General features: G+C 41.0%; 1 protein-coding gene across 1 annotated transcript; it reads right to left on the reverse strand.

Annotated features, from left to right (window-relative positions):
• Positions 1-20,074: 20,074 nt before the first annotated feature.
• On the reverse strand, positions 20,075-21,769 carry LOC108944081 (uncharacterized). Its single transcript, XM_018768785.1, has 2 exons — positions 21,612-21,769; positions 20,075-20,723 (listed from the first exon to the last, which is right to left on the reverse strand). The coding sequence occupies exons 1-2, from the start codon at positions 21,767-21,769 to the stop codon at positions 20,075-20,077; spliced, it is 807 nt and encodes a 268-aa protein (XP_018624301.1).
• Positions 21,770-24,346: the final 2,577 nt, after the last annotated feature.

Consider the following 24,346-nt stretch of genomic DNA (forward strand, 5'->3'; position numbering starts at 1 on the left):
TTCAATCGCTAATTGTAGATATCCTGCCTATAGGTTAATCCCACTCGCTTTAAGTGTTAATATTGAACTTTCAATATTGTTTCGTTGTTGCCACTAGTAGAAAGCATGCCTATAGGATCAAACTAAGTAATTCTGAGTATCTTCAATAGTTATCACTGCCAACTACTGCATAAATCACCTAGATATCATGTCTATAGGTTTAATTGCTTATAATCTGTAATCAGCAGGCCGATTGTGTAGTCGCTTAGAAATTGTACCTAAAATGGCATCTTGCTCTGAAACTGCCTGCACGTTTGAATCCCAAGGTCACATAGAAACCATGTCTATAGGGCTTAATGGCTTTAACTTGTCTCAATTCCGAAACTGTCAAACGCCTAATTTGTTTGCGTGCATTTGTTGTCTAAGTGTGGAGGCTAACTTGATCCCTTAATTGCCTTCACATGAAGTCCAACTTGTTTTGTATGTCGCCTAGTTTTATCATTTCTGAGCAACCTAAGCTAAGTCTAGAAACCATCCAAAATAGAGGTCCAAACGCCTCCTGGGCCATAGGCATGGGACGGGTAGTGCACGCATAGGGCACGGTTTAGAATCAACTAGTGCGCTTTAGGTAAAAACTTAAAGATAGTAATCGGGTAGCAGTAGATGATAGTCTGTGCCCGCTGAATAATACGAGTAATACCCCACCTCGAGGGAGTTACTAAGTATTAATTTTGTTGCACGGGGTAATCCTTTAGGCTAAAAAACTTAGGGCCCCCCATCTTGTCTTTAAACCAATTATCTGTGTTTACTCAAGGACTTTCTAATAATGATTTCTTTTTAAACTTCTTTTTTTTTCTCTCTGACTATTTGACTAATTCATATAATTCAAGTTCGGCCGGGACCCACCGTTGTGGACCTCGAAGAGTGCCTAACATCTTCTCTTCGAAGTAATTTGAGCCCTTACCCGATCTTTGGTGACGCAAACTGGTTAAACCAGAGTTATTTGCACCTCAAACCCGTCAGGTGGCGACTCTCTCTTTTAACACCTTCCTTTAAAAGGGTTGTCACGTGTCGAAACCCGATTTCGCGAGAAAGAGGGGCGCGACATATAGTAAATTATACAAAAATTATAAAGACTGTCTGAAATGAAATAGACAGAATAAAATTCCCAAAAGAGGCACTAGTTGCTGCAGAACGACTCAGAAAGCAGCTCACCACTAAGCCTTTGGATAATGCGGGTGCGCGCCGATAGGTTCAACGATAGCACCTGTCTCAGGTCCTGCACAAAAAGTGCAGCAAGTGTAGCATGAGTACGTAAACAACGTGTACCCAGTAAGTATCAAGCCTAATCTCGAAGAGGTAGAGACGAGAGGTCGACTTTGACACTCACTAAGGGTCAATAATAATAATTGAAATAAAAATAGAAATATCTAAATCAACATGATTCATAGAGTTAATAATAATACTATTGAACCAGCAGAAATAATTAAAATTCCTTCAAATGAAATAATTTCCAATCTATTAATTAAATTCCCACGCTACAATTAAAATATCAATGTATCGTGTAATTATTATTATTAGGCATGATTTTTGCCGAGGTCGTACAGCCCGATCCAGAGTGCCGTGTACACTGCCGAGGGACGTGCGACGCGATCCTTAGATGCATCTATACTGCCGAGGCATTCGGCCCGCTCCACAAGAAAGGAGGACATTTTCATATGTACCTGCGGAAGGAGAGTATATTTATTATAAGATTAATTCGAGAGGATGAACAATTTGTTTTAACAATTAATTAATTTAAACAAAAACTTAAGTATATGAGATTTTCCTTCTTTATTATCTTTTTCTAACAATTTACAAAATAATTCAAATAATTTAATTGAATAAAGGGTACAATTTACACACGAAATTCATGATTTGAATCCTAAACTACCCGGACTTTAGCATAAATAGTAGCTACGTACGGACTCTCGTCACCTCGTGCATACGTAGACCCCATAATTAACAACAATTATTAATTTAATCACCTATGGGGTAAATTCCCTTTCACAAGATTAGACAAAAGACTTACCTCAACTTGCTCCAATTTAATCCACTAGTAGGCCTTTTACTCGATTATCCAACTATGTATGGCTCGAATCTAGCCAAAATAATTCGATACAATCAATAAAAATTATACGAATCAATTTCATAAGAAAATACTATATTTTTCAATAAAAATTCGAAATTAATTCAAAAATCGTCTGTGGGACCCATGTCTCGGAATCCGGCGAAAGTTACGAAATATGAACGCCCATTCAACCACGAGTCTACCCCTACCAAAATTACTAAATTTCGATAACAATTCGGCCCTCAAATCCTCAAATCTATCCAAGAGGGTTTTCAAACTTTTCCAACTTAATTCACCAATTAAATGACAAAAACAGTGATGGATTCGGGTAATTTAACCAATATTGAGTAAAGAACACTTACCGCGTTGTTTTCACTGAAAATCTCCCAAATTTTGCCTCAATCCGAGCTCCAAATCGGTAAAAATGAAAAATGGGAGAAAGTCCCATTTTCAGAACTTAAACTCTCTGCCTAGTGATTTCTTCTACGCGATCGCGAACTTCCTCACGCGATCGCGTAGTACAAATATTTACTGCCCAAAAATAACCCTACGCGATCGCAAACAATGCCACGCGATCGCTACGCCCAAGATTCCAGCTCTACGCGATCGCATCCCTCTTCACGCGATCGCATAGAGCAAATGCGTGGCCCAGCTTCTTCTCCAGTTTTCCCTATGTGATCGCAAACACTGCCACGCAATCGCAATGTATAGACTGGCCCAACTTACGCAATCGCGGTTGACCTCACGCGATCGCGAAGAACAAAATCAACACTGCCTCAACTAAGCCTACGCGATCGCAAACTATCTAACGCGATCGCGTAGAACAAAGTCACCCCTACCCAAATTACACTACGCGATCGTAGACGAACTTATGTGATCGCGTATAAGGAAATCAGAAGAAAAATACCAGCAGCTATCAGCAATCTCCAAAAAGCCAAAAATGATCTATTAGCCGTCCGAAACTCACCCGAGCCCTCGGGACCTCAACCAAATATAGCAACAAGTCCTAAAACATCATACAAATTTAGTCGAAACCTCAAATCTCACTAAACAACGTTAAAACCACGAATCATACTCCAATTCAAGTTTAATGAAACTTAAAATTTCCAACTTCTACATTCGGTGCCAAAACCTATCAAATCATGTCCGATTGACCTCAAATTTTGCACACAAGTCATAAATGATATAACAGAGCTATGAAAATTTTCATAACTGAGCTCCGACTCCGGTATCAAAAATTCAACTCCCTGGTCAAACTTCCAAACTTAAATTCCTAGTTTAGTCATTTCAAGCCTAATTTAACTACGGACTTCCAAATAAAATTTCGAACACACTCCGAAGCCCAAAATCACCATACGGAGCTATTGGAACCTTCAAATCCCGATTCCGGGGTTGTTTTCTCAAAATATTGACCGAAGTCAAACTTAGCATTTTAAGGCCAACTTAAGGAGCCAAGTGTTCCGATTTCAACCCGAACACTTCCAAATCCCGAACCAACCATCCCTGAAAGTCATAAATTAATAAAAGAACATACGAGGAGTTTTATTTAGGGGGACGGGGTTCTAAAAGTCAAAATGATAGGTTGGGTCATTATATTCTCCACCTCTTAAATAAACGTTAGTCCTCGAACGAGTTTTAGAATTGTACCTGAAGTGCTGAATAAGTGTGGATATCTACTCCGCATATCTTCCTCGGCCTCCCAAGTCGCTTCCTCGACTGGTTGGCCCCTCCGCCGAACATTTACTGCAGAAATCTTCTTGGACCTCAACTGGAGAACCTGTTTATCAACAATGGCAACTGGTTCTTCTTTGTAATCCAAACTATTATCTAGCTGAACTGTGTTGAAGTCTAACACATGTGATAGGTCGGCATGATACTTACGGAGCATAGATACATGGAAAACCAGATATACTCCCGATAGACTGGGAGGCAAAGCAAGCTCGTAAGAAAACTCCCCAACTCGTCTCAACACCTCAAATGGGCCTATATACCTTAGGCTCAACTTGTCCTTCTTCCCGAATCTCATGATTCCCTTCATCGGCGAAACCTTCAAGAGAACTTTTTCACCCACCATAAACGATAAATCACATGCTTTCTGATCCGCATAACTCTTCTGTCTGGACTGTGCTGTACGAAATCGCTCCTGAATTAACTTTACCTTTTCTAAGGCATCTTTTACCAAATCAGTACCATATAACTTAGACTCACCAGGCTCAAACCATTCAATGGGCGAACGACATCGCCGACCATATAAAGCCTCAAATGGAGCCATCTCGATGCTGGATTGGTAATTGTTATTATAAGCAAATTCAGCCAAGGGCAAGAAACGATCCCACTGACCTCCAAAGTCAATCACACATGCCTTGAGCATAATCTAAATTGTCCGCTCTGACTGCCCGTTGGTCTGTGGATGAAAGGCCGTGCTGAGCTCTACACGGGTCCCCAATTCACTCTGTACTGCTTTCCAAAAATGTGAAGTAAACTGAGGGCCTCTATCTGATATGATAGAAATTGGCACACCGTGCAAACGAACTATCTCCTGAATATAAATCTGAGCCAATCTCTCTGAAGTATACGTAGTCACAACAGGAATGAAATGTGCGGAGTTGTTCAACCTGTCAACAATCACCAAAACCGCATCAAACTTCCGCATGGTCCGCGACAACCAGACTACAAAGTCCATAGTAATGCGTTCCCATTTCCACTCCGGTATAGTCATCTATTGAAGTAGACATCCTGGCCTCTGGTGCTCATATTTAACTTGCTGGCAATTTAGACACCTGGCTACATGCTAAACGATGTCCTTTTTCATTCGTCGCCACCAATAATGCTGCCTCAGGTCACGATACATCTTCGTAGCACCTGGATGAATAGAATACCGAGAACTGTGTGCCTCTCTAGGATCTTTTTCCTCAGTCCATCCACATTAGGAACACATACACGATCTTGGAGTCGCAGAGCACCATCCGCGCCAATATTAACTTCCTTGGCACCACCCCATAGTACCGTTTCTCGAAGAACCATTAAGTGTGGATCGTCATACTGGCGAGCCTTGATCTGCTCTAATAGTGAAGACTGAGCTACAACACATGCAAGAACTTGACTGGGCTTTGAAATATCCAATCTCATAAGTCGGTTAGCTAAGGATTGAATATACAAAGCTAATGGAATCTCCTCTGCTGCAATGAAAGCCAAACTGCCCATACTCTCCGCCTTTCTACTCAAGGCGTCTGCAACCACATTTGCTTTGCCCAGATGATACAGGATAGTAATATCATAATGTTTTAGTAACTCAAGCCATCTGCATTGTCTCAAATTTAGGTCTCCCTGCTTGAACAAATGCTGCAAACTGCGTTGATCAGTGTAGACTTCACAATACACCCCATAAAGATAATGCCTCCAAATCTTAAGAGCGTGAACAATCGCAGCTAACTCCAAATCATGTACTGGATAATTCTTCTCCTAGGGCTTCAACTGAAGTGAAGCATATATAATAACTCGCCCTTCCTACATCAATACACAACCTAAGACAACGCGTGAAGCGTCACCATACACTGTATACATCCCCGAATCGAAAGGCAACACTAACACTGGTGTTGTAGCCAATGCTGTCTTCAGCTTCTGAAAGCTCACCTCACAATCATTGGACCATCAGAACGGAGCACCCTTCTGGGTTAATTTGGTCAAAGGTGCTGCAATAGATGAAAAACCTTCCAAGAACCGACGATAATAACCTGCTAAACCCAGAAAACTCATGATCTCAGTCGTCGAAGTGGGACGATGCTAATTTTGAACTGCCTCAATCTTTTTGGGGCCAACTTTAATGCCCTCGACTGATACAATATGCCCCAAAAATGCTACAAACTCTATCCAGAATTCACATTTGAGAACTTAGCATATAACTTTTGTTCCCGCAGCATTTGAAGCACCACTCTCATATGCTTCTCGTGCTCTTCTTTGTTGCGCGAGTAAATCAAAATATCATCAATGAAAACAATGATAAACGAACCAATATATGGTCTAGATACTCTGTTCATCAAATCCATAAACGCTGCCGGGGCATTTGTTAAACTGAAGGACATCACCAGAAGCTCATAATGACCATATCTAGTCCTGAAAGTAGTCTTCAGAACATCCGAATCCCGAATATTCAACTGGTGGTACCCTGACCTCAAGTCGATCTTAGAGAACACCCTAACACCCTGCAACTGGTCAAATAGATCATCAATACACGGCAACGGGTACTTGTTCTTAATAGTGTCTTTGTTCAATTGATGATAATCAATACACATTCGCATCATTCCATCCTTCTTCTTCACAAATAATACCGGTGCACCCCAAGGAGATACATTCGGTATGACGAACCCTTTGGCTAGTAACTCCTCAAGTTGTTCTTTCAACTCCTTCAATTATTTTGGAGTCATGCGATACAGTGGGATAGATATAGGCTGGGTATCTAGGGCCAAGTCAATACAGAAATCAATATCACGATCAAATGTCATGCCTGGAAGATCTGAAGGAAATACATCGGATAACTCCCGAACTACAAGCACTGAATCAATAGTCGGAGTCTCTGTAGTAGTATCCTGAACATAGGCTAGATAATCTAAACAACCCTTCTCAGCCATGTGTTGAGCCTTCATAAAAGAAATAACCTGATTATATGCAGTAACAGACGAACCCTTCCACTCCAACCTAGGAAATTCTGGAATAGCCAAGGATCAGTCTTGGCATGGCAATCTAGGATGGTATGATATGAAGATAACCAGTCAATGCCCAGGATAATTTCAAAATCTGTCATCTCAAGCAATAGGAGATCTGTTCTAGTTTCATAACCACATAATGTAATAATACAGGACCGGTAGATCCGATTCACAACAACAGAATCACCCACAAGAGTGAACACATAAACGGGAGTACCCAAGGACTCACGGGAAACACCCAGGAAATGAGCAAATATAGATGACACATAGGAATATGTAGATCCTGGATCAAATAAACGGAGGCATCTTTGCCGCAAATAGAAATAATACCTGTAATCACGGCATCTGAGGCCTCTGCATCTGGTCTGGCTGAAAAGGCATAGAACCGAGCTGGAGCACCAACTGGCTGGCCTCCACCTGCCTGACCTCCATCTCTATGATGGCCCCTCTACCCACTTGTCTTGTACTGGTGCAGCAACTGGTGCGGTAATCATAGGTTGTTGACCCTGTTGCACTAGTCTACCCCGAAGCCTGGGGCAAAATCTCTGCATGTGACTAGGATCCCCGCACTCATAACAACTCTTAGGTACAATGGGCTGCCGACTAAGAATCTGGCCCTGGTGACCTGAATACCCACTGGAAGAACCGTGAATAGCTGGTGGGCGATAAGAACTCTCTGGCATAGCACTGAAATAAGGTCGCACTAGAGGACCCCGAGGAGGCGGTGGTGCTGGATATGGGGGCATGCTAGACTGCCCTCTCACGAACTGACCTCTACCCCCAGATGGAGCACCTCTGAACTCTCCAAAATATCTAAACCGCTTATCTCTCATAACCTACTTTCGGCTTCGCTGACGCACAACCTTAATCCTCCCGGCTATCTCCATGACTAGCTCATAAAAAGTACCTATCTCAACCTCTCGGGCCATAGAGGCCCTGAATGCCAGTATGTAAACCCGTAACAAACCTCCGCACTCTCTCCGCCTCAGTAGGGAGTATCATAAGTGCATGGCGAGATAACTCAGAGAACCTCGCCTCATAATCGATCACTGACATCTGACCCTGCTGGAGCTGTTCAAACTGAAACTGCAACTCTTCCCTCTGGGTGGGTGGAATATACCTGTCCAGGAAGATACGGGTGAACCTGTCCCAAGTCATGGGAGGAGAATCTGCTGGTCTGCCAAGAAGATAAGACTTCCACCATCTACGGGCTCTACCCTCTAGCTGAAAAGTAGCAAAGTAAACCCCATGAGACTCCAATATCCTTATGTTGTACAGTCTATCCCTACACTGATCAATGAAGTCCTGGGGATCCTCATGTCGTTCATCCCCAAAGACAGGAAGATGCAGTCTATTCCATCTGTCCAATAGTTTCTGCGGATCAGCGGCTGCAGTTGGCCCGGGCTCAAGAGTAGCTGCTGCCACTGGCTGGGCTCCACCCACAGGTAGTGCACCCTAGGTCTGATATACAGCAACTGCCTTGCCATGAGCATGTGCGGTAGGGGTCTATGCTCCCCTGCCGGCCTGAGATGTGGCTGGGTCTGCTGGAAATAAACCGGCATGAGTCATAGTGTCCATGAACCATAGCATACGACCCATGACATCCTGGAATCCCGATGCAGATGTTAAATCCACCGGAGCTGGCTCTGCCACAGGCACCTCGCCTTGTTCCTCAATAACAAAATCATCTGCTGGACCCACTGGCGACATAACTAGAACAATCTTGGAACGTCCTCGTCCCTTGCCACGGGCTGGAGCCCTCCCTCATCCTCTGCCTCGGCTTCTAACAGCAGGGGGAGTAGCTCTTCCCTGGTCTAGAACCTCATTAGAGTGCGTTCTCACCATCTGTGAGAGAATAAGAAAAAGATATTTAGTACTACATCAATTGCACGATGGATTATGAAGAAAGGTAGTTTCTTAACACCCTATAGCCTCTCGAAGATAAGTACAGATGTCTCTGTACCGATCCACAAGACTCTATTAGATATGCTCATAACTTGTGAGACCTATATGAACCTAGTGCTCTGATACCATCTTGTCACGATCCAATTTTAACTATAGGTCGTGATGGCGCTCAACACTACAACTAGGCAAGCCAACTAGCAATTTAAACCCATATTCAATTCTTTAAAATTAACCGAGTAATTAAACTCCTCTTACTTGCAAGAATTCAGACAATATGAAAAGATTTAGTAAATTAAAATAACCAAGAACAGAATTTAAATCCAAACATTCTACTAGTGTGTGTGTCAAGACCTGGTGTCACAAATGTATGAGCATCTAGTAGATTATACAAAAAACTATAAAGACTATCTGAAATGAAATAGACAGGACAAAATTCCCAAAAGAGGCACTAGTTGCTGCAGAACGACTCAGAAAGTAGCTCACCACTAAGCCTATGGATAACATGGGTGCGCGCCGATAGGTCCAACGATAGCACCTATCTCAGGTCCTACACAAAAAGTGCAGCAAGTGTAGCATGAGTACATAAACAACGTGTACCCAGTAAGTATCAAGCCTAATCTCAAAGAGGTAGAGACGAGAGGTCGACTTTGACACTCACTAAGGGTCAATAATAATAATTGAAATAAAAATAGAAATAGCTAAATCAACATGATTCATAGAGTTGATAATATTATTATTTATCCAGCAGAAATAATTAAAATTCCTTCAAATGCAACAATTTCCAATCTATTGATTAAATTCACACGCTACAATTAAAATATCAAGGTATCGTATAATTATTATTATTAGGCATGATTTCTGCCCAGGTCGTACATCCCGATCCAGAGTGCCATGTACACTACCGATGGACGTGCGGCACGATCCATAGATGCATCTATACTGTCGAGGCGTTCGGCCTGCTCCACAAGAAAGGATGACATTTTCTTATGTACCTCCGGAAGGAGAGTATATTTATTATAAGATTAATTCGAGAGGATGAATAATTTCTTTTAACAATTAATTAATTTAAACAGAAAATTAAGTATATGAGATTTTCCTTCTTTATTATGTTTTTCTAACAATTTACAAAATAATTCAAATAATATAATTGAATAAAGGGTACAATTTACACACGAAATGCATGATTTGAGTCCTAAACTACCCGAACTTTAGCATAAATAGTAGCTACGCATGGACTCTCGTCCTCTCGTGCGTACGTAGCCCCCACAATTAGCAACAATTATTAATTTAATCACCTATGGGATAAATTCCCCCTTACAAGATTAGACAAAAGACTTACCTCAATTTGCTCTAATTTAATCCATTAGTAGGCCTTTTCCTCGATTATCCAACTTTGTATGGCTTGAATCTAGCCAAAATAAGTCGATACAATCACTAAATATTATAGGAATCAATTTCATAAGAAAATACTACATTTTTCAATAAAAATCCAAAATTAATTCAAACATCGTCTGTGGGGCCCACGTCTCGGAATCCAGAGAAAGTTACAAAATATGAACGCACATTCAACCACGAGTCTACCCCTACCAAAATTACTAAATTCCGATAACAATTCGGCTCTCAAATCCTCAAATCTATCCAAGAGGGTTTTCAAACTTTTCCAGCTTAATTCACCAATTAAATGATAAAAACAGTGATGGATTCGGGTAATTTAACCAATATTGAGTTAAGAACACTTACCTCGTTGTTTTCTCTGAAAATCTCCCAAAAATCGCCTTAATCCGAGCTCCAAATCGGTAAAATGGAAAATGGGACACAGTCCCATTTTTAGAACTTAAAGTCTCTGCCCAGTGATTTCTTCTACGCGATCGCGAACTTCCTCACACGATCGCGTAGCACAAATATTTACTGCCCAAAAATAACCCTACGCGATCGCAAACAATGCCATGCGATCGCAATGCACAAGATTCCAACTCTACGCGATCGCATCCCTCTTCACGCGATCGCATAGAGCAAATGCGTGGCCCAACTTTCTCTCAAGTTTTCCCTACGCGATCGCAAACACTGCTACGCAATCGCGATTCACAGGCTGGCCCAACCTACATAATCGCGGTTGACCTCACGCGATCGCGAAGAACAAAATCAATACTGCCTCAACTAAGCCTACGCGATCGCAAACTATCTCATGTGATTGCGTAGAACAAAGTCACCTCTGCCCAAATTACACTACGCGATCACAGACAAACTTATGCGATCGCGTATAAGGAAATCAGAATAAAAATACCAGCATCTATCAGCGATCTCCAAAAAGCCAAAAATGATCAGTTAGCCGTCCTAAACTCACTCGAGCCCCTCGGGACCTCAACCAAATATACCAACAAGTCCTAAAACATCATACAAATTTAGTCGAAACCTCAAATCTCACCCAACAATGTTAAACCACGAATCATACTCCAATTCAAGCTTAATGAAACTTAAAATCTTCAACTTCTACATTCAGTGCCAAAACCTATCAAATCAAGTCCGATTGACCTCAAATTTTACACACAAGTCATAAATGACATAACGGAGCTATGATAATTTTGAGAACTGAGTTCTGACTCCGGTATCAAAAAAGTCAACTCCCCGGTCGAACTTCCAAACTTAAATGCCTATTTTAGCCATTTCAAGCCTAATTTAACTACGGACTTCCAAATAAAATTCCAAACATGCTCCTAGGCCCAAAATCACCATACGGAGCTATTGGAACCGTCAAATCCCAATTCCGGGGTCATTTTCTCAAAATATTGACCGAAGTCAAACTTAGCATTTTAAGGCCAACTTAAGGAACCAAGTGTTACGATTTCAACCCGAACACTTCCAAATCCCGAACCAACCATCCCCGCAAGTCATAAATTAATAAAATCATATACGGGGAGTTTTATTTAGGGGGACGGGGTTCTAAAAGTCAAAATGACGGGTTAGGTCATTACAGACTAGATAGGTGAATGATAACTGACTCGGGATCCAATTCTTGAGTTAATTCACTCTATAATACGGTTGATTCTCACGAATTCAACCAATAATCAGATTACACTTGAAGTTAATATTCCTCTTTTAATTAAACGTTAATTCAGTAATTAATCTAATTGAAGCACGGTAAACAATTGCAACAATCAAATGATGGTTATGATCTAAAGGGTAACTTCTCACAAATATTTCCCTATTCTCTAGTCCGATTAACAATTCAAGAGGCTCATTCGATTACCTATTTGAATCAGGAAGCATAAGATGTGAAGAAATTCAATATCAAACTTCTCCATCGATTAAGCAAAACAATAAACAACTCACAATGCAAATTAAAGCTCCATCAATTAATTCTAACAATTATCAAGAATCGAATCCCTATTAAAGTTATAGAAACACCATTTTTGTCAACACCCTAATGGAAATTACTCCATAACAATGGAGTAATACATCTCAAATAAATTTAAGAATAGAGAAAACATCAACTCTAATGATTTCGATACAAACGTCAGTATTTCACTGACCGTAGGTTGTAATATTAATGAATTCCTGAGTTTTCTTACCTTGGTTGGTTCTCCAATCTTTCGTAGGTCAAAAGTCCCTTCAAAATCGTGTTTTTGGTGTATTTATATCGTGTAGAAATAAGGCCGGATGAAACCACCCTTTCCTAGCCGAACTTGGAAATCACTCTGACAATTTTGCACAGCCGTGCCGCACGCTGCACTGCCCCATGCGACGCGCTAGTAAGGAAATCCAGAGAGCTTGCACTTTGCTTGTCAGACCACTTTTGCACTGTCGCGCCGTGTCTCATGCGGCGCGCTAGTGGTTCTTTCTCAGAGTAAGTTTATTTGTTCTCTTTTTGATATCCGGACTCGGTCCTCAACCCCCGAACATGATCCCGACTTAATTTCTTGGGCTTCTACTCAAACTTCAAAGCTCTAACTTGTTCGATTTCTCTCCAAATTGCATAAATAGCTCATAATCATTTCCTACAAGGCATAAACACATAATAATTAAAATTCACTATCATTTAAGCTCAAACACATATAAAATGCAGTAATTAGAGTGCAATACTACGGCTAAAATACGGGTTTCTAGCCTATCATCAATACCTCACACCTAGACTATTGCTCATCCTTGAGCAATCAAACTGTACTTCATCTAGGGATGACCTTTTCATTAAACAACATCCCTAACATATCATGACAAGAATATTTAAAACAGATTAAGTACAATACCATAACATTCTATTCTCAAGAATCGACTCAAAAGCACCACGCATTTTTCACAACCTGTTCACTTACTCTAACACAGAGGTCAAAGACTTTACCTGACCTTCACAAGTCATGTGCCCTCACACAAACAATAGAGAGTAGTTCCACACATAATAAAATTCATGAAAAAATAGGAACTTAAGATAGACAGAGTTCACTCACTCTCAGAAATAAAATTCATGCGCCACAAATAATGTACCATAAGCTTGGTGTAATACTCTATTAATTGAGCTCATTCAGTCAAGGATCAAGTAGGACTTTATTTGGTTGTAATGTAGGTTGCGGGACGGGTATGATACATATGGATATAGTGGCTACACCTCCCTAAGCACTTTAATACTTACAATTTTACAAATTAAACCCCACACTTATGTTGAACCAAACCCCAACTTTCATATCATATTAACACCGAGCTCCCAATTTCCTTAAGCCCCGACACATCAAGATTTACCATTAGCAAGGAATAATTTTTTTTATAATATATATAAACACCAACATTTGTTTTTCTTTTACTAGCTTCTGATTTTCTCTTCTTCTTCTTTTTTTTTTCAATTCAATACAAGTGGATCTCATAATTTTTTCCAACAGTGCACCTTTCTACTTTTCTATAGCTCCACTCAAAAACCCAACCATACCTCCACCTAGCTTTTACAAGATTATAACAAATCCAAGTGCTCAAGACAGGTCAATGGTTCAAACAGATAGTCAATTCAAACAAAGGGGTCAGGCTTGTAGTGTGGTTGCCAAAGAAATAGAATTACAGGCTCAAAGGAGCTAACTAAGATGCACAACAATTAGGCAAGTCACAAACATATAATTGGCTCAACAAAGAAATGCCTATATCACTTCCTAGACTGAATAAGACTATTATTTCACTTTGCAAACACACGGGGCAAGTTCTAGACATCACTGAAATGCACAGAATATCAACGAAACCTCACTCACACATTGGCACATAACTCACTTAGGATCAGATCTTTCCCGACTCTATAGTCAAAGTAGTTAAGCAAAGCTACGATCAAGCAATTTAAGACACTTATCTAAGAGTCAAGAACTGACCCTACGTGTCACGACTAAGGCACTCACCACTCTCAAGGCATATGTAGTCAAGAGAAATTTCTTCAAATTAGCACCATGACTCAAGATTCTTTATTCCTATAAAACAAAAAACTAACTATACCCGGTTCAAGTAAAACCATTGAAAAAGAATCGCGGCACAAAGAAAAACCAAGGAAGAATTACTACACTACCTAAGAAAGTAAAGTAAAATGGGATAAAATAAAACAAAAGACATATTTTTGGATTTCAAATTTTTTAATTTTTTTGTATTTTTCTCGTTCGACTTCAAATCTCTCAAGAAACCAGTCGACGAAATCCATCGTCTGGAAAAGATGAAACTAAACAATTAATTACTAATTATTACAGGCCGATATAATTCAGAGTTATGATTACAGACCATATTGTCTAAGAAAGCAAGAAACAAATCAAAAAAACCAACTGGCAAATAGAAAACAAGTACAAATACAATCAAATCGGAGCACCCACACATAAGAAATTGCATTGTACTCAATGCAAAACAGTAAACACAAGAGTGAAAAGGTACCTCCCTGAGGCCCATGGCCTACTCCTCATCAACACCCTCAAATATGCGCAGGTACTTTTCATCATCAGAGGGAACAGAGTTTGCATCCTCATCTGGTGGCATCTGTACTCTAGCGACAAAGCCCAACCACTGCTGCGTGACCGCGGAGAGGGGATGGACCTCCTGCAGCTCTGCCAAGTCAACCTCTCCCCCCTCCCCCTCCGAGCAGCGCGAAGGCACATATCAGCAAATAACAACTATAGTGTCTCCTCAACACGGACAAATATCTGATCTACAGGAACATCAGTAGTGGGGGGTCTGTCACAGTTGTGACATCAAAAGGCTAAAGAGGCCGCAAAATCGGAATCTCCCGATCATAATGGAACTCCTCCTCCACGTGGTGGGTCCTCAGAAGCCACGTGATCATACTCGGGAAATATAGGTGACGGTCCCCAATTGGTCGTACTTGAGACATGTGCTCAAGCATAATCTTACCCAGATCAAACCTCATCCGAGTCAAAATAGCATAAATGAGACACACCTTCAACCGGGAGACATCAATGTCGTTCTAGGTAGGCATGATCTTTGCATTAATCAAATAAAGAACGACTCTTGCGGGAATGTAAATTGAACTTCTTCATGTCCTTGTGGAACTCATTATCATCTTGCGTCCATATGTCAAGAGACCCCATACCACACAACTGTCATCTAATATCAGGATAGGAGGGACGCAACAACCTCAAGAACAACTTATACGAATTCTCTGTGAATCCTATGATTTGATTTATTACCCGGGAAGAAAATGGAATCATCTTGCCTCGCTCATCTTGCCTCGCACTTCCACTTCATACACCGCATCTAGACTGGCCTCATGTTTCCAGTTAGCATAAAATTCCTTAACCATGTTCACGTTTACCGACTCACCGGGATGGAACAAGCTTTCAAAACCCATGTATCTGATATTGTTGTAAATCCCCGAGTATTTCCTGGCTAGCTTACAACCATCAATGCCAACTTTCGGGTCGGGATTCACCACCAGAACAAAGGTCAGGTACCACATCCTAGCATGAGCTGGCACAACCCGAATGTCATACTTGCAGCCTGGTACTACATCCACATCAGGATCAATGTGCTCCTCTTCCTCCTCCATTGGGGCGGGGGAAGGTGCCCGCCGACCTCCTCGATGGCTACTAGAGGCAACCTCTGAGGTACCTGTGTTAGAACGTTTGCTAGGATGGCGAGACATTGTACATGCACAAGACGGACAACATTAGCCACAACACATAAAACAAAAACAAGACCAAACGGGGTAACCACCCCATACTTATGTTATTGGCATGTTCACAAGTACAATGTATATCGGGGACTCAGACTACACCATTGAAAACACGCCACGAGTAATCAACAACCCACCTGACCACCAATATAATATTGCAAAAACATAACCACGGACTACACTAGTGTAAAAGACAAAATTAAGAAGCTAAACTAGTAATTAAGAAAAGAAGAAAAAGAAGTTAGTCTAATTCACTACTAACAAAATTAAGATACAATACAACACTACACAAACACAGAGCATGAATCAGACACCCCATTTAGCACCTAGCAACACATTAGCATGGGGTGGTAAAGCAATTATCACTTGGGCTAACCAGTTAAAATTCCACAACATACGAATATTACCTCCCACCCCACACTTATCATCTAGAATCACATCCCACAAAGAACTTCCCTTCAAAATTAGCAACACTACACAATTTTATGTCACTAAGGCATTTCAACAAACACATTGTGGGCATACCTTTCACCTTCTTATTTCAATTCAAAATGGGTTAGAATCACCATACAACCATATCCAAAACAACACTCACCACAACTACAACATCACCACATCTTCATAATAGCACAGAGTATACAAAGTTTACTCAAAACTTCACCAATTTTCGGCCACATGGGCACCCCTACCAAGCTTCAAGACAAATTAATTCCAACATCATAAAAATATACCAACAATCACCCACAATAATAAGAATAATGAAAATACCACAAGTTTATGCAAGTATTTCGGCCAAAAGATGAATATTAACCAAAAAGAAAAATTGAAAAACTACCTAGGGTTAGAGTTATGAACTAAGCAACCTTAAATTACTACTAAAAGAGAAGAGATGAGAAAAGAAACTTACCTTGATGAGTGATGGAAGTGGGAGAATTTGAGGTGAAGAACTTTGAATAAGAAGAAGAAGAAGAAAAAGAAGAAGAATGGGGGATTTGGGGGTGAATTTGTGAGGACAGGTTTGAGAGAGAATGAGAGCTATGGTGGAAAGTTGGGGGAAAATGGGGGGGGGGGGGGGGGTTAGTAGTTTGTCAAGGTTTTTTCAAAATCTGATTTTAAAAATATATATATTTTTTCAAATTAAAGGCCGAGAATTTTTACACAACCGCATTGCTAGGCGCGGTACCCCATGCAGTGCAGTAGTGGGATTTTCCAGAGAGTCATCCCTGACAAATTTTTACCTGTTTGGCCTAGTGCGGCGCGGTAGGCCACTTTTCTCAGAGTCCCGATTTGTTTTCACTTTTTAGCCCACGGGTCGCACTCCGACTCTATTTTGTACTCATTTTGTGTTCGATTCATGCTCATACATGTTCCAATAATTATCAAAACTCCTAAACTCTAATAATCCTAAACTACCATCATCTAACTAGTCTACAAAAGCAATAAAGAGGGTTAGAAATAGTTCTGAATTATAGTTGTCAGCTTGACTCCGTCACTTAGGCTCATTTGATCACGATGCTAGAGGATTGTTTGTCAAATCCTCCAACAAGGTACTGTTTCAACCTGTGCTCATTCACCTTAAAACTTTCATTTCCTTCTTCATCCTGTATTTCAATGGCGTGTTTCACCACATACGGACATGTCCATCTTGATTTGAATTTTTCGGGGAATAACCTAAGTCTACTATTGTATAGTAAGACTCTGTCCCCTTCATGAAACTCCTTTGGCTTAATCAGACGATCATGCCACCTCTTTGTCTTTTCCTTAAAGAGTCACGTATTTTCATACGCGTCTAGTCTAAACTCCTCCAATTCGTTCATCTGTGCCAAGACTAAGATCAAGATTAAGAATCTTAATTGCCCAATAAGCTTTATGTTTTATCTCAACAGATAAATGACACGAGTTTCCATACACTAATTTAAATAGTGAAGTCCCTATTGTTGTTTTGAATGCATTTCTATACGCACATAGAGCTTCATCCAACTTTACAGACCAATCCTTACGAGAAGCACTACCCGTATTTTCAAGAATTCGTTTTAGTTAATGGTTAGCCACTTCAACTTGCCCACTAGTTTGGGCATGGTACGGGATTCCTGTTTTGTGTGTGACCCCATACTTAGACACCAGTGTAACAAACTGCTTGTTTACAAAGTGTGACCCATTGTCACTGATAATCACTCGAGGTGTCCCAAAGCGGGTAAAGATGTTCTTCCGTAGGAACTCACACACCACCCTTGTATCATTGGTCGTAGTAGGGATCTCTTCGACCCATTCAGAGACGTAGTCAACGACTACTAGGATATACTTATAAGAATACAACGATGTGAACGGGCCCTTGAAGTAAATGCCCCAAACGTCAAAAATTTCACATACCAGAATGAAGTTGAGTGATATTTCATCCCTCTTGCTAATATTACCTGCCCTTTGACACTTGTCACATGCAGCTACATACGTTCGTGCATTTTTGTACAAAGTAGACCAATAGAAATTGACTTCCATGACCTTTGCTGCAGTGCGATTTCCACCATAGTGTCCTATGGCTGCTCCATCATGGCAATGAGATAGAATTCTTGCCATCTCTCCCTCCGGCACTCATCTTCGAATCACACCATCTGCACACAGTTTAAACAAGAAAGGGCCATTCCAAAAATAATTTTTTACCTCACCTTGAAGCTTTCTTCTTTGATCACGAGAGAGATCACGAGGCAACCATCCACTAGCCAAAAGGTTGGCTATATCGGCGTACCATGATGGCATTTCGGAGATAGCAGCAATGGAGAAAATCTGCTCATTAGGGAACTATTCCCTTATTTCAACTGTTTCCACTGGAGGCCTCTCAAGTCAAGATAGATGATATGCGACTTGATTTTCTGTGCCCTTCCTTTCTTTGATCTCCAAGTCAAACTCTTGTAGCAACAGCACCCACCGCATCAGACGCGGCTTGGACTCCTTCTTACTCAGCATGTATTTCAAAGCTGAGTGATCAGTGTGCACAATCACTTTACTTGCCACCAGATATGATATAAACTTGTCAAAAGCAAAGACCACAACAAAGAACTCTTTCTCGGTAGTGGCATATTTGACTTGAGCATCATTCAACGCCCGGCTTGCATAGTAAATGGGCCTAAATATTTTATCTTTTCTTTGCCCCAGAGTTGCCCCCACAGCTACATCACTGGCATCACACATTATCTCAAATGGCTGGCTCCAATCAGATGTCACCATAATAGGAGCACTTACAAGCTTTTCCTTTATCAATTCGAATGCTCTTAAGCACTCCACATTGAAAACAAACTTGACATCTTTCGCTAGTAATGCAGTCAACAGTTTGGTAATGCTGGAAATGTTTTTTATGAACCTCCTATAGAACCCAACATGTCCTAAGAAACTCCTTATGCTCTTCAAAGAAGTATGTGGAGGGAGCCTAAAAATTACATCAACCTTAGCTCTATCAACTTCAATTCCATGTGCAGTCACTTTGTGGCCCAAGACAATTCCCTCTTTCACCATGAAGTGACACCTTTCCCAGTTAAGAACCAAGTTCGTGGCTTCACAACGTTCAAGTACGAGCTCCAAATTCTTTAAGCAGTCCTCAAAGTCATCACCAAAGAGGGTGAAATCATCCATGAATACTTCTAGACACTTCCCGTTTAAATCAGAGAATATAGACATCACGCACCTCTTAAAAGTGGCAGGTACATTACACAACCCAAACGATATCCTCCTATAAGCAAAAATATCTTATGGGCAAGTGAATGTGGTCTTCTCAACATCTTATGGGGCAATGGGTATTTGATTGTAGACTGGGTACCCATACAAGAAGCAGTAGCATCCATGTCCAGCCACTTTCTCTAGCATTTGATCAATAAAGGGGAGTGGGAAGTGGCCCTTCCTAGTTGCATCGTTCAACTTTCTATAATCAATACACATTCTCCACCCAGTGACTGTTCTTGTAGGGATCAATTCATTATCTTCATTTTTCACCACTTTTATGCCCCCTTTCTTAGGTACAACTTGTACTGGCCTAATCCATTGGCTATCAGAGATGGGAAAAATCACTCCCGCATCTAGTAATTTCATGATTCCTTGTGCACTACCTCCTCCAAAAAAAAATTCAGCTTGCGTTGGGGCTGCACCACTGGCTTGCTATTTTCTTCCAACCGAATTTTGTGCATGCAAATGGCTAGACTGATTTCTTTGAATATCAACTATACTCCAGCCAATGGCCTTCTTATGTTTTTTCTACAGCTCCACCATTTTTCGCTCCTGTGCACCTGTCAAGTCAGCAGAAATAATCACATGAAAATTGTTAGTTTCAAACAAAGCATATTTTAAGTGAGTGGGGAGGACTTTCAATTCCACATTAGGCTTAGAAGCCTCCTCTTTTAGTTCCTCCTCATATACCACTTGATCCTCAGTTTCAAGAGCTTCAACCTCTTTCTTTATTTCAGGATCTTCATCATCCACTGTGCTAGACTGAGTAATACACCTCTCTAGAGTATCCCCCACAAGCTTGTCAAAATTGTATCTTTCAGCCAATTCTCCAACAACATCCAGCTTGAAGCACGAGTTGGCGGACGCGTCATCACTAGGGTATTTCATCATCCTCTTCATCTGGAACACCACTTTTTCATTACCCATTCTGAGCATAAGCTGCCCTTCATAGATATCAAGGATAGCTTTGCCTGCACATAAGAATGGCCTCCCTAGAATTAGAGGCACCTCCTTATTCACCTCCATATCCACCACAATAAAGTCTACGGGGAACACAAACTTGTCCACCCACACTAGAATATCCTCAATGATTCCCTCATGTAAATTGGTGGTCTGGTCAACTGGTTGTAGGGATACTTGTATTGATTTAATCACTCCAAGCTCACCTTCTAACTGTCTGAATACAGACAGAGGCATTAGATTTTTAGATGCACCAGAATTACAGAGGGCCTTATCGAATTTTTCACTCCCCAACGAGCATGGTATGGTAGAGCTTCCTAGGTCCCCACACTTTGGGGAATTTTATTTTGTAATATGGTGCTGCAATGGACATTCAGCTTGACCATGGTTGTCTCCTCCAGTTTTCTCTTGCTAGACAATATTTCCTTCAAGAACTTTGCATAAGCAGGCATCTAAGTGAGTACTTCTATGAAGGGAACGTTCACATAGAGTTGTTTGAGAATCTCAAAGAATCGCCTAAAACATTTGTCAAGTTTTTCCCGCTTCATATTTTGAGGGAATGATAGAGCTGGCGTATGTCTACTTTCTTCAATCTCTTTTTGTACCCCACTACTCTGGCCTTTCTGCTCTTCACCTTTTTTCTCTAGTAGTGGCCCTACCTACTTGTTCACCACCTCGGGTCGAGCTTTCACCACTAGATCAACCAATGTTTTGCCACTTCTCAGAGATACAACATTGATTGTTTCCTTAGGGTTCTTTTCAGTGTCAGAGGGAAAAGTCCCAGGAGCCCTCTTTGATAACAAATTTGCAATCTATCCCAATTGTCTTTCTAAATTCCAAATGGCCATGCCCTCCTCTCAAATGGCTATGCCCTGACTCTCAAAATTTTCATCTGATTTGTTGATTAATGCCTTCATGATATCTTTCATACTAGACTGATTTGATAGTTGTGGCTGGTATTTGTGCCTCTGCTGGTTCTGAAAACCTAGTGGTCCTTGACCCTAGGGTCTAATATTATTTTGCTCCCATGAATTCAAGCTCCCACTAAGTGAACTCCACGAAAAACCAGGATGTCTTTGACCCATAGCATTATAGTTGTTCCCACCTTAGTATTTTTCCTCTATTAAAGTTCCCTAATGCGTTGACTTCCTCAGCTGATGCTTGACACTCATGTGTAGGGTGTCCCAATCCACAAAAGTCACATGATGTTTGCGACTCATTCTGTACCTTGGCCAATGTCAGCTTTTTTATCTCCTTGGCCATGGTGTTTAGCTGGGCTTGCATAGATGTGTTAGAGTCCACCTATTGAACCCCAACTGATTTTTTTCTATCATTTCTCTCAGACAGCCATTGATTAGTATCCTCAGATAATTCATCAAGGATTAAGGCAACCTTTGCCGATGTTTTCTTCATTAGTGGACCTCCACATGTAGTATTTAGAGTTCGTCGCGAGGACGATGTCAGTCTATCACAAAAATCCTAGAGTTGCATCCACAAATCGATTCCATTATGCTGATACTTTCTGACTATCTCCTTGAATTGTTCCCAAGATTCAAAAACCGTTTCTGTCTCCTTCTGGCAGAAATTGTGGATTTCCCTTCTGAACATACATGTTTTTGCAAGTGAGAAGTACTTGTCAAGAAACTTCTTGGTCATATATTCCCATGTCCTGATAGAACCTCCGGGTAAGCTACAAAGCCATTGCTTCGCATCACCTTTCAATGAAAAGGGGAATGCCCTTAAGTAGATGGCATCCTTTGATACTCCATTGTATTGGAAGATGTTCATGATATATTCAAAGTTCATCAAGTGAGCATTAGGATCTTCGTTCACCTTCCCTCTGAAAGTGCAGTTGTTTTGGATAGTTTGAAGTGAGCCTTGCTTCAATTTGAAGTTGTTTGCTGCTATGGGTGGGGGTCTGACACTTGACAGTCCTTGATTATAGACTGGCCTAGCATAGTCACCCAATGATCTTCTAGGCCTGGGTGCTATATTTTGGAACTGGTCTTCAACCAAGGGTCGATTTAGATTGAATCTTCGACCCCCATCATCGTTGACGGTCTCATCAGCAATTCTTCGGGCTACTTCTTGGTGTGCTGCCTCTCTTGCAATTAAGTCTACTCCATCGTTCTCTTTGTTTCCCGTGTTATCTTGAGTCGAAGTTTGACCCAAGAAATTTTCTGTTAATTCTCTTTCTTTTCTCAGTTGTCGCGGGAGTTTCTCCAACTCTGGTTCGTAGGGTATCACTTCTTTGAAGAAGATCGAGTCATACACCATAGAAATCAAACCTGTATCTTGTACATAAGTAAGAAACGTGAATAACTAAAGTAAAAATTTGTTCCTGAATTAGTACTAAAAACTATTTTAAACACTATTGAGTGCCAATCCCCGGCAATGACGCCAAAATTTGACGAGCGCAAAACAAAACACAAAATTATTGCTCACTAGTCAAAGATAGTATAGATTTATCATTGTCTCCACATGGATTGGATTTAAACAGTGTTCGAATAATCTCCAGCTAATTACTATCCAGGAAAATTAACACTTGATGTGATAACTGTTACTATGGTGAACTACTAAAAATTAAGCAAATAATAATTGATCATAAAATACAACAGATGAGCAGCAAAGAAATATGAATGATAAGGATAAGGGTATTTGACTAGATAGGTAAAAGATAACTGACTCGGTGTAACGACCCGGCCGATCGTTTTGAGAGTTATAACCCCGTTTTCCCCATTTCTACTTCTTTTTGTGTTATTCAACTATATTATGTTATATCGGGTTAGTTGGTTCGGGTCCGGAAGGAACTCAGAGTGAAATGAGACACTTAGTCTCATAATTAAAAATTTTAAGTTAGAAAAGTGGACCGGATATAGACCTATATGTAAACGACCTCGGATTTGAATTTTGATGATTCCAATAGCTCCATATGATGATTTTGGGCTTAGGAGCATGTCCGAAATATTATTTGGCAGTCCGTAGAGGAATTAGGCTTGAAATGTCGAAAGTTTTATTTTTGAGAAGTTTGATCGGGGGTTGAATTTTTGATATCGGGGTCAGAATCCGATTCTGATAATTGGAATACCTCTGTTATGTCATTTAGGACTTGTGTGCAAAATTTGAGGTCATTCGGATGTGGTTTGGTTGGTTTTTATCATCGGTTGCCGAATTTAGAAATTTAGAAGTTCTTAGGCTTGAATCCGAGGGTAATTTGGTGTTTGGTTGTTGTTTTGAGTGATTCGAAGGTTTGACTAAGTTTTTATGTTGATATATGACTTGTTGGTATTTTTGGTTGAGGTCCCGAGGGCCTTAGGGTGATTTCGGGTGGTTAACGGATTTGTTAAAGTTGGAAATTGCAGTTGGAGCTGCTGTTTCTGCTATTTCCGCACATGCGGAAGAAAGGGTCGCAGGTGCGAGGCCGCTGGTGTGCATGGGGAGTGTGCAGGTGCGGGCGAGGCTAGGCCAAGGCTAGGAACGCAGGTGCGAATAATTGGCCGCATCTGCGAGCCCATAGGTGCGAAGCCTTGAGCGCCGATGCGGAGACGAGGAGTTTGGACTGGTTTCGCAGATGCGCACCTGGGACCACAGATGCGGGTCCGCAGGTGCTAGGAAGGGGTCCGCAGATGCAAAATCTGTGTGATTAAGTGAGTTGCGCAGGTGCGCACTGGTGTCCGCAGATGCGGAAGCGCAGGTGCGAAAAACATGGGCAGAATCCTTAAATAGAACCCTTCGCGAATTTTGGTCATTCTTCACAATTTCAACTCGGGTTTTGGAGGGGTTTGAAGAGGGAATCAAGGGTATTTCGTTGAGATAAGTTACTTGAGCTCTAATACTTGT

The sequence above is a fragment of the Nicotiana tomentosiformis genome, chromosome 12 (genome assembly GCF_000390325.3).
Source record: "Nicotiana tomentosiformis chromosome 12, ASM39032v3, whole genome shotgun sequence".
NCBI lineage: Eukaryota > Viridiplantae > Streptophyta > Magnoliopsida > Solanales > Solanaceae > Nicotiana > Nicotiana tomentosiformis.

Excerpts from the sequence above, each read along its gene's own strand:
- LOC108944081 (XM_018768785.1), bottom strand. The coding sequence starts at position 21,769 with ATGGCCAAGGAGATAAAAAAGCTGACATTGGCCAAGGTACAGAATGAG. Across the intron at positions 20,724-21,611 it reads AATAGAGGAAAAATACTAAG|ACAGTTAGAAGGTGAGCTTG; the intron begins GTGGGAACAACT and ends GTCTGTATTCAG.